This window comes from Mandrillus leucophaeus, unplaced genomic scaffold (genome assembly GCF_000951045.1).
Source record: "Mandrillus leucophaeus isolate KB7577 unplaced genomic scaffold, Mleu.le_1.0 Scaffold58, whole genome shotgun sequence".
In the NCBI taxonomy this organism is placed as follows: domain Eukaryota; kingdom Metazoa; phylum Chordata; class Mammalia; order Primates; family Cercopithecidae; genus Mandrillus; species Mandrillus leucophaeus.
Window position 1 is genome coordinate 2,845,283 of NW_012106252.1, and position 11,381 is coordinate 2,856,663.

Below are 11,381 nucleotides of genomic sequence, written 5' to 3' on the forward strand. Positions count from 1 at the left end.
TACAGGGAACCAGCACAGGTTTTTGAAATTTTCCTTTCCTTCATGAAGAATCTGACATTTCTGCTATATCAATAACAATAGGAGCAAAGAGTTTACCCTGTATTTGCATAATTAGTTAGAAAGACGAGAGTTTCCGTGGCCTCTGAAAAAGGAGCTCTGCATCTTTAAGACTCTGCGAGGCTCCCTGCCCTCCGCGCAGACCGAGCAGACTCTGCCGCAGCGACTCATCCTATCGATAAGGTTCAGTTAGCCAAGGTGGAGGATGGGAAAAGAATGGAACTGTCCCAGCTACTCAATGAGATCAGGGCAAACTATGAAAAGATCCTCACCAGAAATCAGATAGAGACGGTGCTCTCAACAAGGATCCAGGTAATGATTTCATACAGACAGGCACCTTCCAGAATAAGGAGACAGTCCATGTCTACCCAATTCCTGTCCCGGCCTCTCTGAGGTACAGTATTTCCTTTTCGATGCAGCATCTATTGGGGAAGGAATTTAGCTTCTACTGCAATGTGACTGGGACTACAGGGGGAAATACTGTGATTATATTGTTAAATTGCCATTAAATAAGCATTGATTGATGCACTTGATTTTTATATAAATTGTGAGGTTCCTATCATTAACATGGGGTCAACATACAATAAAATGGTGCACTCTAACCTCTTACAATCTTCAGGAAGGAAGCATTCCAAATACCCTTCAAAGATATTATGGAGTTATTTACAGAGATAATTTAAATAATATCTTTTAAATGTAAAACCTTTAAGTAAGATTTATTAGCATGTACACTTTCTAGAGATAAATATTTCTAAAAGGTTTCTATCATCTTTTTAACGAGTTCCGTTTTATACCAGATTGTTATGAATAGAAATCATCTGAGTGTGTGAACATGGCATTCAGAAACAATGATATAAATTATGACCATCGAAATTCCCCAAATTGGTAACGATTCTCCACTAAGATTTTTGCTTCTGTACCATAAGATGAGAAACGTTTCTTTCCATTACAAAGCTTGTAATATTTAAGTATTTAAAAAAGAGAGAGAAAGCCAACTTAGATAAGGACTAAATCCTAATTTCATAGATTTAGTTTTAAACTAACAATCACTTTCAGCAATTAATTAAGGTCTGAAGTCTTTAAACAAATTTACAAACAAATATTTTAGAAACAAAGATTAAGAAATTTAGGGGATTTTTTAGTTTACCTATCATATATGGGTTCAAGGTATCTTCCAAGCCCTGAAATACAGCAAAAAGTTTACTTAAGAATATCACCCAAAAGAAAAAAGAAAAAAACTAGTAGAAAAATCTCAGGGCTTTATTCCATTAGCAACTCATTTTTAGTTCCATTGTAAATTTCACCTCTAGGTAACATTTTTAGTCTTCATAAAGAATGATCAACATCTTAGATTAAGCAAAGTCACTGGTACATGTAAGCATTGGGATAGTTCATTCACCTTTACAAACAGAAGAAAAAATAAATAGATGACAACTTCTAAAAACTGTAAACAAAACACTTACCTTTGCAGTAGTAGAAATATGAGTTTATTTTACAAGTCACGGGGCCAAAATGAGTAAATTCAAATGAAAAGACTACAGTAAAGTTTTGTTTAAAGTGTCTTTTAACTTGAAACTACTTTAGAGGATTTTCTTCCAAATAACTCAGAAAGTCAGCTGAATTAAATTCAAGACAGCCTGATTATTTAGTTATTTTTTTAAAATTTCTAAATAAGCTATTTTAGTTTCGATTGTTGTGTAACACCCCCAAAACTCAGCTGGGACGTTAATCGTCTTGGGGTATGACTGGGTTCACTCATGTGTCTGGCACTTTGGCAGGGCATTGCCAAAAGGCTGGCTGTGCTGGGACTTCCTCTCTCACTCCATGTAGCCTCAGGGTCTCTCTCCATCTGGCCTTTCTACAAGATCTCTCCAACAGGGCATCCAGACTTCTTACATATTGGCCCAGGGCTCCCAAAAGCACAGAAGTGGAAGTTATCAGGCTTCCTAAGACTTAGGCCTAGAAGTGGCACAGCATTCCTTCTGCCTCATTCTACTGGTTAAAGCAAGACCCAGGTCAGCCCAGAGTCAATGGAGAAGGGGATCACCCTAGGACTCATCTTGGGAGATGATAGAGTTCCTTAGGGGCCATCTTGGGACGGTAGTTACCAAACAAGCTTAGCTGCCAGTTTCATATTCGAAAGCCACAAGACCAGCAGACACCAGCATTTTTCGGTTTTCTTTTTTCCAAAATTCTTTACTTTATCTTCTGCAGTTCCTCTGGTAGGTGTTGCTTGCTGCATGACTTCGCCAAGTTAACACTAAGAACAGATTTTCAACAAACCAAAAGAAATGTACGAATTTTGTTCTCAAATATCTTGCCCTAAATTTTATTCATAAACTTTCATTTACTTCGTTTCCTTTAAAAAATCTATTGTATAATAAAATTAAATTTTTAAATGTTAAAATGCTTTTTTATAATATTAAAAGTTATAAATTTTGCTTCAAAATACTATAATCAATTCTATACATTGTTCTCACTGTTCCTGGGGCCTAATGTTAAAAATTCTGTCAACAGATACTTTCTTTTAATTTCAACATCAATATAAAAACATTTAAAGCTAAATATAAAATTTCTACTTCTTTTTTTAATATGAGAATATTTAGAAGATAATCCTTAGAGAAGTCATTTTTATTATTTATTCTTTATTACCCAGATATCCAAACTTAATATGCCTTTTAAAAAAATCATCCTGAAAAAGGTAAATCAACAGATTTTCTTAATATGGAAGTCTATTTGCGAGCCTTATTGCCTATAGTAACTTAATTCTCTAAATTACCAGTAATGTACTTCCTAGCAGAATTTACTCCTGTCCCTATACCTGGTCCCAGGATTGATTAGTTTTGCAGGGTACAACTGTTTATCTGCTTCTGCAAAGCAACCTACAAGAAAATGTGAGGGGAAATAGCAAATTTTCAATCCTTCCTCCTAATGATCCATAAATAATGAAAAGTTAAGAATCAGAGATCACAAATCTTGGTCCTGCAAACTGTTTTCATTCATATAAATGTATTTTTCTTGCTTACATATTTAATTAGTTAACTAGGCACTAGAACACACACTATAATCTAACAAGTTAAGGAAAAATGTTTTGATTCCTATACAATTTTTCTATAATTGCTCTTACACATCTCATTTTCAGAAGCACTCCTTGTTTTTTGTTATTGTTGCTGTTGGCTTTCTTGTAGCTAGAAGAAGACATAAGCAAAAAAATGGACAAAGATGAAGAGGCTTTGAAGGCAGCTCAAGCAGAACTCAAGGAGGCCCGACGCCAGTGGCACCACCTGCAAGTGGAAATTGAATCTCTCCATGCTGTGGTGAGAATGATCTCAAAAGTAACTGACCCATCGAGTCCTCAGATGTGATTTGATTAAGAGAGGGGAAGGATGAATGTCCGTTTATTCACCATGAGAAACTGGAAATCAAGGCCACTGAATTCTATCCCTGATCCTAGTTTAATTACTCACCCCTCCCCTCATTGTGGCAGTGGCTGTTATCAACTCACTCAAGGTTTAGTTCAGACCTGTAAAAATGAAGAAATCCTTTCTTATTACCTTGGGATTCTCTAGTTGCTGAAGTTGGGGAATAGAGCATTTGTTATTATCCAAAGTCTTCACAGTGGGGATTCTTTTATCCATGCCATTGAGACATCTAACAAAAAATATTTAGGCCGACACTGTGGCTCACACCTGTAATCCCAGCAATTTGGGAGGCTGAGGTGGGCTGACTGCCTGAGCTCAGGAGTTTGAGACCAGCCTAGGCAACATGGTGAAACCCCGTCTCTATTAAATACAAAATATTAGCTGAGCATGGTGGCACACGCCTGTAGTCCCAGCAACTTAGGAGGCTGAGGCACAAGAATTGCTTGAACCTGGGAGGCAGGGGTTGCAGTGAGCCAAGATCATGCCACTGCACTCCAGCCTGGGTGACAGAGTGAGACTCTGTCTCCAAAAAAGAAAAAGAAAATATGTTTGGCATGCGGTTGCTCATGCCTGTAATCCTAGCACTTTGGGAGGCCAAGGCAGGTGGATCACTTTAGGCCAGGAGTTTGAACCAGCCTAGGCAACATGGCGAAACCATCTCTTATACTAAAAATACAAAAAATTAGCTGGGTGTGGTGGCACACGCCTGTAATCCCAGCTACTCAGGAGGCTGAGGCATGAGAATCACTTGAACCCAAGAGGCAGAGGCTGCAGTGAGCTGGGATCACACCACTGCACTCCAGCCTGAGAGACATAGTGAGACTGTCTCAAACAAACAAACAAAAAGTATTTAAGCATGTTCCTAAATGCCTTTTATGAGCAGTCTGCTCTGGCTTTGATATTCAATATACTATATTTTCTTTCTTTTGTTTTACAAAGCAAAGCCTACCTCTGAAGTATACTTTCCATAATTTAAAAATCAGATAATTCAGAGTGATAATAAGTTAATCACGCTGCAGAGGATTTTTTTTTTTTTTTTTTTTTTGCAGTAAGAATTACCACAAGATGTCTTTGAAATATAGTAAGATCTCTAGTTAGGTACATAAAATATAATTTTTAAAAAATTAGGGGTCACACACAAAGCTGTAAGGAAACACACCTCTTGCATAGGTATAATACAATTATTGCAATCTTTTTAAAGAAAAAAATGGAACATAAAAGAATGAAGACAGCTAGGCACAGTGGCTCAAGCCTGTCATCCCAGCACTTTGGGAGGCCAAGGCGGGCGGATCACGAGGTCAGGAGTTCGAGACCAGCCTGGCCAACATGGTGAAGCCCCGTCTCTACTAAAGATACAAAAAATTAGCCAGGCGTGGTGGCACACACCTGTAATCCTAGCTACTTGAGAGGCTGAGGCAGGAGAATCACTTGAACCCAGGAGGTGGAGGTTGCAGTGAACCGAGATCGTGTCATTGCACTCCACCCTGGGCAACAGGGCGGGAATCCGTCTAAAAAAAAAAAAAAAGATGAAGATATTGCAAATCAGATTTCAGAAACACATTCTGTGTTACTGATTCACTGATGAAAATCTATGTAAAACAGGAAAGGGGCCTTGAAAACTCCCTACATGCCAGCGAGCAGCATTACCAGATGCAGCTGCAAGACCTAGAGGCTGTGATTGAAGGACTAGAAAAAGAGCTACAGGAAGTAAGGCGCGGCATCGAAAAGCAGCTTCAAGAGCATGAGATGCTTCTCAACACGAAGATGAGGCTGGAACAAGAAATAGCAACTTATCGCCGCCTCCTAGAAAAAGAAGAAATCAGGTACCTAAATCCATTTAGTTAATGACAAAGGGCCAGAAATACAGAGCCACTTATGCCATTGTTGATGTAGTCAGAGAAATTAAATACAAAAAACCCATCATCATCTTGGTGTATTCACTGAGTTTATACAATAAGGTATGCACTGCAAATAATATATGAAAGAACCATTTCTAGACTTCCAAAATTAGGAGTCAAATAGCCAAAGTCAGCTAGAACAAAATGTAAACAATTCTAGATTACTACAAAAATGATCTTGTAGTCTTGGCCGGCTGCAGTGGCTCACTCCTGTTATCCCAGCACTTTGGGAGGCTGAGGCAGGAGGATTACTACAGTTCAGGAGTTCTAGACCAGCTTGAGCAATATAGTGAGACCTCATCTCTACAAAAAAAGTTTAAAATTTGCTGAGCATGGTGGCACACACCTGTAGTCCCAGCTACTTGGGAGGCTAAGGTGGGAGGATTGCTTAAGCCCAGGAGTTTGGGATTATAATGAGCTAATCATGAAAAAGACCTTTCCTCAGCTGGGTGTGGTGGCTCACACCTGTAATCTCAGCACTTTGGGAGGCCAAGGTGGGAGGATCACCTGAGGTCAGGAGTTCAAGATCAGCCTGGCCAACATGGCAAAACCCTGTCTCTACTAAAGTAATAACAATAATAATAATACAAAAACTAGCCGGGCATGGTGGTGCGTGCCTGTAATCCCAGCTACTCGGGAGGCTGAGACAGGAGAATCACTTGAATCCAGGAGAGGCAGGTTGCAGTGAGCCGAGACCGCGCCACTGCACTCCAGCCCAGGCGACAGAGTAAGACTCCATCTCAAAAAAAAAAAAAAAGAGAGAGAGAGAGAGACCTTTCCTTTCTCACTTCCTTGCCATTCATCTCTTCTAGGATTAGTCTGTGCCTTCTAAGGATCACCCACAATGAAAGCCTGGAAAATTCACAATCACCACAATCCCCCTGACCAAGGGCTCACCCTATACCACACATCAAACCCCAAAACAATAATAATTACTATAATGTAATTATATTACAACCATGGAAAGCAATATTATTTTGAGTCATGATTTAAAAGACTACTAGATGTCCTGATAAGAAAAGATATCAAGAGGAATTCTTATTAATTCATACATCATAATCTGTAATGACTTATAAGGTCATATTGCTTTGAGCACGACATAACCTCCAATTCTCCATGAAGAAATCTTTATTCTTGCTTGTTTCCAAATTATAAGTCCTTTATAAAACTAGATGAAAACTAGGTGAAACAACTTTAGCCTGTAATAAATCTTGATATTTATTAAATCTTTGAAAAAACATAAACTGAATTAAAGATATACCACTTACTAGCGGAGTGACCTTGGGCAAGTTACTTAACCTCTGTGTGCCTCAGTTTTCTCATCTGTAAAATGAGAATACTACTACTACCTACCTCATAGGATTGCTGTGAGGATTAAATGAGTTAATGTTTGTAAAGTGGTTAAAACAATATCTGGCACATTGTAAGTGCTATGTAAATGTGTGTGTATATATATCATGTATATACATATATGTATATGTATATATGTAACTATATAGTTAAATGGTTATAAATTTTAATTCCTAATCATTCCAGATCCTATATACATGTAACTATATAATTGTTAAATAAAATGAATGGTTGTGAATTTTATTTAATTCCTAATCATTCAAGATATTGATCAAATAGTCTTTAATATTTCCGTAGTAAAACTTTAAAAAAATTAGGCTACACTTAAGATATACAAGAAAATTTCATAAAAATACAATGACCACCTCTGTACCCACTTCCCCCAGTTTAAAAAGTAAAATAGTTTAAAAAAAAAAAAAAAAAGAATAAAATGTCTCCAATGTTGTTGAACTTCCCTGGACACCTAAGCCACATCCCCCAATCTCATGCTCCTCCCTCTACCTGACCTGGTTTCTGAATTTGATGCTTATTAGTCTCATACATTTATTTATAGTAATATGTATGTATTTCTACAAAGTGTGAAATTGTTTTGCATATTATTCTAAACTTTATAAAACTATAAAACTTTTTTCACTCAATATTATTCTTAGGCGATCCCTCCGTAAACATACAGTGTAGCCTTAGTTCATTTCTTGTCAGTTAAATAGTGTTTCTATTGCATGAATATACAATTTATCCATTCTTCTGTTTGTTTTAATTATTTGCTAATACAATATTGCTCTTAAAATATAATTATTTCCGATTTCAGATATTATGGTTGTATCCAAGGTGAGAAAAAAGACAAAAAGCCTACCACAAGTAAAGTTGGTTTTGTTTTACCATCAGGTGAGTTTCTGACATAAACAAACTCATTTGAAAAGTGAAGTACTATTTACGGGGATTATTTTATATGGAAATTAAACACTCTAAAGTAGCAAAGAAAAGCAAGCAATATTTGAATAAAAGTTTGAATATAATTTGTGAACAGTAATTCAATATTGTAATTTAATATATCATAAATAATATTTTCACAGCCATTATAAATGAAATATCTTTTACTACAAAAGTCCCACAAAAGTATGAGAATGAAAACGTAGAAACAGTGACCAAACAGGCAATCTTAAATGGGAATATCGTTAAGGAGAGCACTGAAGCTCATGGCACTATCCAGTAAGTAAAGAAACTTTGACTAAGAAATAATAATAAATATATGTAAAGAAATTAACTTTGAGTAATCTCAGTAATTACTCTTCTTTGTTTAAATGTTTCCAAACATAGTTTTAGTATACTGTGAATTTTTTTTTTTTTTTTTTTGAGACAGAGTCTCGCTCTGTTGCCAGAGTGGAGTGCAGTGGCGCAATCTTGGCTCACTGCAACCTCCACCTCCCGAGTTCAAGCGATTCTTCTGCCTCAGCCTCCCAAGTAGCTGGGAATACAGGTGCGCGCCACCACACTCAGCTATTTTTTTGTATTTTTAGTAGAGATGGGGTTTTACCATGTTGGCCAGGTTGGTCTCATTCTCCTGACCTCATGATCTGCCCGCCTCAGCTTCCCAAAGTGCTGGGATTACAGGCATGAGCCACCATACCCAGCCTATTCTGTGATTTTTAATCTGACATATATACATAAAAACTCATGGAAGAGTACTCAATCCTTAATTTGCCATTTTTTTACAAAAATACAACCCAAACATGAGAATTCCTAAAGAGAAATTCCATAGAATTCCTTTGAAATTCTATTCATATGGTTGTTAAAGTAAGTACATTATAAATTCTGTACACTATAAATTATACAAATTTCTTGATTTTTCCGTAGATATGAAATACATAATACATATTTTTAATAGACCCATACTTCATTATTAAAAGGTTTATTTTATCATTTCAGGACAGAGAAAGTGGATGAAGTTATTAAAGAATGGGAAGGTTCTTTCTTTAAAGATAACCCTCGATTGAGGAAAAAATCTGTTTCTCTTCGATTTGATCTTCATTTAGCAGCCACTGATGAAGGGTGTTTACAGACTAAGCAGGATAATCTACCAGATATAGAAGTCAGGCTTATCATGAGAAGATCATGCAGTATTCCCTCTATCAAACCTCCATCAACAGCTGATTAATCCAAAGATAGTATTTGACTTGATTTGAAAATGTTAGGATGGACCAAGGTGGGCTATACCAACTCCCTCTGTCCCAAAATGTAAGTTATTACATATGTCTGGAAACTGTTATGATCAATATGTGGTTCTCTTCAGAAGAAAAAACCAGTAAAGGACATTTCTCTGAATCTAATTATGGAGATGATAGACATATATGAATGAGAGGGAGTAGCTTAAAAATAAAATCACAAATTCAGTACAGTCTATTTCTTTATATTCTCCAGTCTTCTTTTTCCCTTGAAACTTCATCAGAGACTGTAAGCATTTAACTGGTTTAGTGAAGTCTTGGTAATTTTTTTCAATGGCTCAATATGCTAAGGAAAAAAGAATTGTTTAAATAAGATTGTATTATATTAAGAGTCACACTGAGTTATTCACCATTATTCAATGGCTGGTTAAACCTACTGTGTGTTCTATTTTTCAAAAAGAGCAATTATAAACAAGTTTTTAAAGGGGGATTCACCAGTTACTTAATGAGGATTCTTCTTTTTGAGATAATCATTTGTATACTGAAAGAAATAAGAGTTATTTCCATGAGAAATTCTGAGCGAACTATGGAACACACCCCAAGGCTAATTTGAGATAAGTAAAATTAAGTTAATCTACATATATCTAAAAGATTTTTTTTGTAATAAGTATCTGATTTCCAGAAGATTTACTTTACTCAAAGAACTTTAAAGGTTGTATCCCCCACCAAAAAAAGAAAAAAAAAATCAGAAGGCCAACTGCGCAAACAAAACATGAAAAGCAAATTGAAAAGGTATTACCATAGTTATCAGAACAGTTATCCACCATCCCAGTTTTTCCATCTGTAAAGCTAAATGTGATTAGAGTGTTTGCTATGAGCCGTAGATAAGATACTATATGAAGTATTATAAATATTTCTTGCAATAATTTATGTGAACTAAGATAATGGTATTGTTATCTAATGTGAACTAAGATAACGGTATTGTTATCTAAGCTAAGAGTATTTGCAGGATTTGTTTTTAAATTGTTCAAATTGTAATAAATATGGGTAGAAAATATATTTGTGAATAAGTGAGGTATTGTTGCAAAGTTTTTAAAATAACCTAATTTGTTTAATACAGGTATATTTAAGATCTTAATAAATACCTGTTTTAAGACATTAGAAATTTATAAGCTCTCAATTATTTTCTAAGCAGAAAAAGTAGTTGAGTACAACTCACCAACTTTTTCCCAGCTAAAGTATCATCTAAGGGCTCCAGCTATGTTAGCATTTTAGTACAGTCTTTAAAATGTTTCTCTCTCTCTCTCTCTCTCCTCTATCTTTCTCTCCATATATATAATATACATATAAAATTATATATATTTCAACCAGAAAAATGTATGTTTTAACCAGGAAAATATTATGTTAAATAATCTTTAACATAATACAAGGATATAAAGTTTTTAATTTTCTTTCAATTACTTCAGATTCCTTTTAGTCTGGTTTATTCTATTTAGTGAAAAGGGATGATTTTGTTTTGTCAAGGATGTAACAGCATGTTAAGTGCTTATTCTTGCATAAGCATCTGACCTAAAATACATCCTATACATAAAAAATGTTTCATTCAATATTGCTAAATGCTACTAACTTTATTAAAGCTTTAAAAATGCAATCATATAAGTTATTGTACTAAAGTTACTGTACTAAGCAACAGTGATCATAATAAAGCAATATATCTAGCATAATCTATTGCAGTGTAAAAAAAAAAAAAATTAGTACTGGGCGTCATGAATGTAACTGCTTGTTGTAGTAATTCCAGTATGCATCTTTTGGGTGTATAACATGTACATTTTAAAATACAGTACTTGAATTTATAATGAAGCTTTATTCACTTTGGGGCATTTTTAATTGGGATATGAATTTACCAAGGTAATGATTTCAATACAATTTAAAAAATGAAACATGGCCAGGCACATGCCTGTGATCATGCCTGCTGTGATCAGGTGGCTCATGCCTGTGATCCCAGCACTTTGGGAGGCCAATGTGGGAGGATTGCTTGAGCCCAGGAGTTCAAGGCCAGCCCGGGCAATATAGCGAGACCCCCATCTCCATAAAAAGTAAAAATAAATAAAATTAAAAATTGAAAAAATTGAAATATGAATGCTAAAGCTGCATTGTATGTGAGTTTGAACGCAGTCCTTTTAGTTCAAAAATATCTCCGCATGGTTAAATGAAACAAAGAACTAATTACTCCAATATAGTTAGTTCATTTGGGGAATAAAGAAAACTGCAATCACAGTAGGTAGATAATGGTTTTTAACTTGTTTCACAAAAGAGTTAAGAATGGTATATCAATATTTTATTCTAGTTTTTTAAAAATCAAAATAATCACATAATCCCATAAATCTGGGAAAAGTTTAATAATGGCTGCACCATTTGCAAAGCACTTACTCAGCTCCAGGCACTGTGTTTATCCCTAATAATCCCTAATCCTTCCTTACAACAATCCTACA

General features: G+C 35.5%; 1 protein-coding gene across 2 annotated transcripts; it reads left to right on the top strand.

The window, feature by feature from the left end:
• Positions 1 to 199: 199 nt before the first annotated feature.
• KRT222 (keratin 222, type II) lies at positions 200 to 9,616 on the top strand. 2 transcript variants are annotated; one of them, XM_011998928.1, is made up of 6 exons: positions 200 to 369; positions 3,246 to 3,374; positions 5,082 to 5,302; positions 7,536 to 7,612; positions 7,801 to 7,936; positions 8,654 to 9,054. In XM_011998928.1, exons 1-6 carry the CDS (start codon positions 274 to 276, stop codon positions 8,880 to 8,882), a joined length of 888 nt encoding a protein of 295 aa, XP_011854318.1. In that variant the 5' UTR covers positions 200 to 273; the 3' UTR covers positions 8,883 to 9,054. The 2 variants fall into 2 exon arrangements, with proteins under 2 accessions (XP_011854318.1, XP_011854319.1); XM_011998929.1 differs by having other exon boundaries at positions 205 to 451; positions 8,654 to 9,616.
• The last annotated feature ends 1,765 nt before the right edge of the window (positions 9,617 to 11,381 follow it).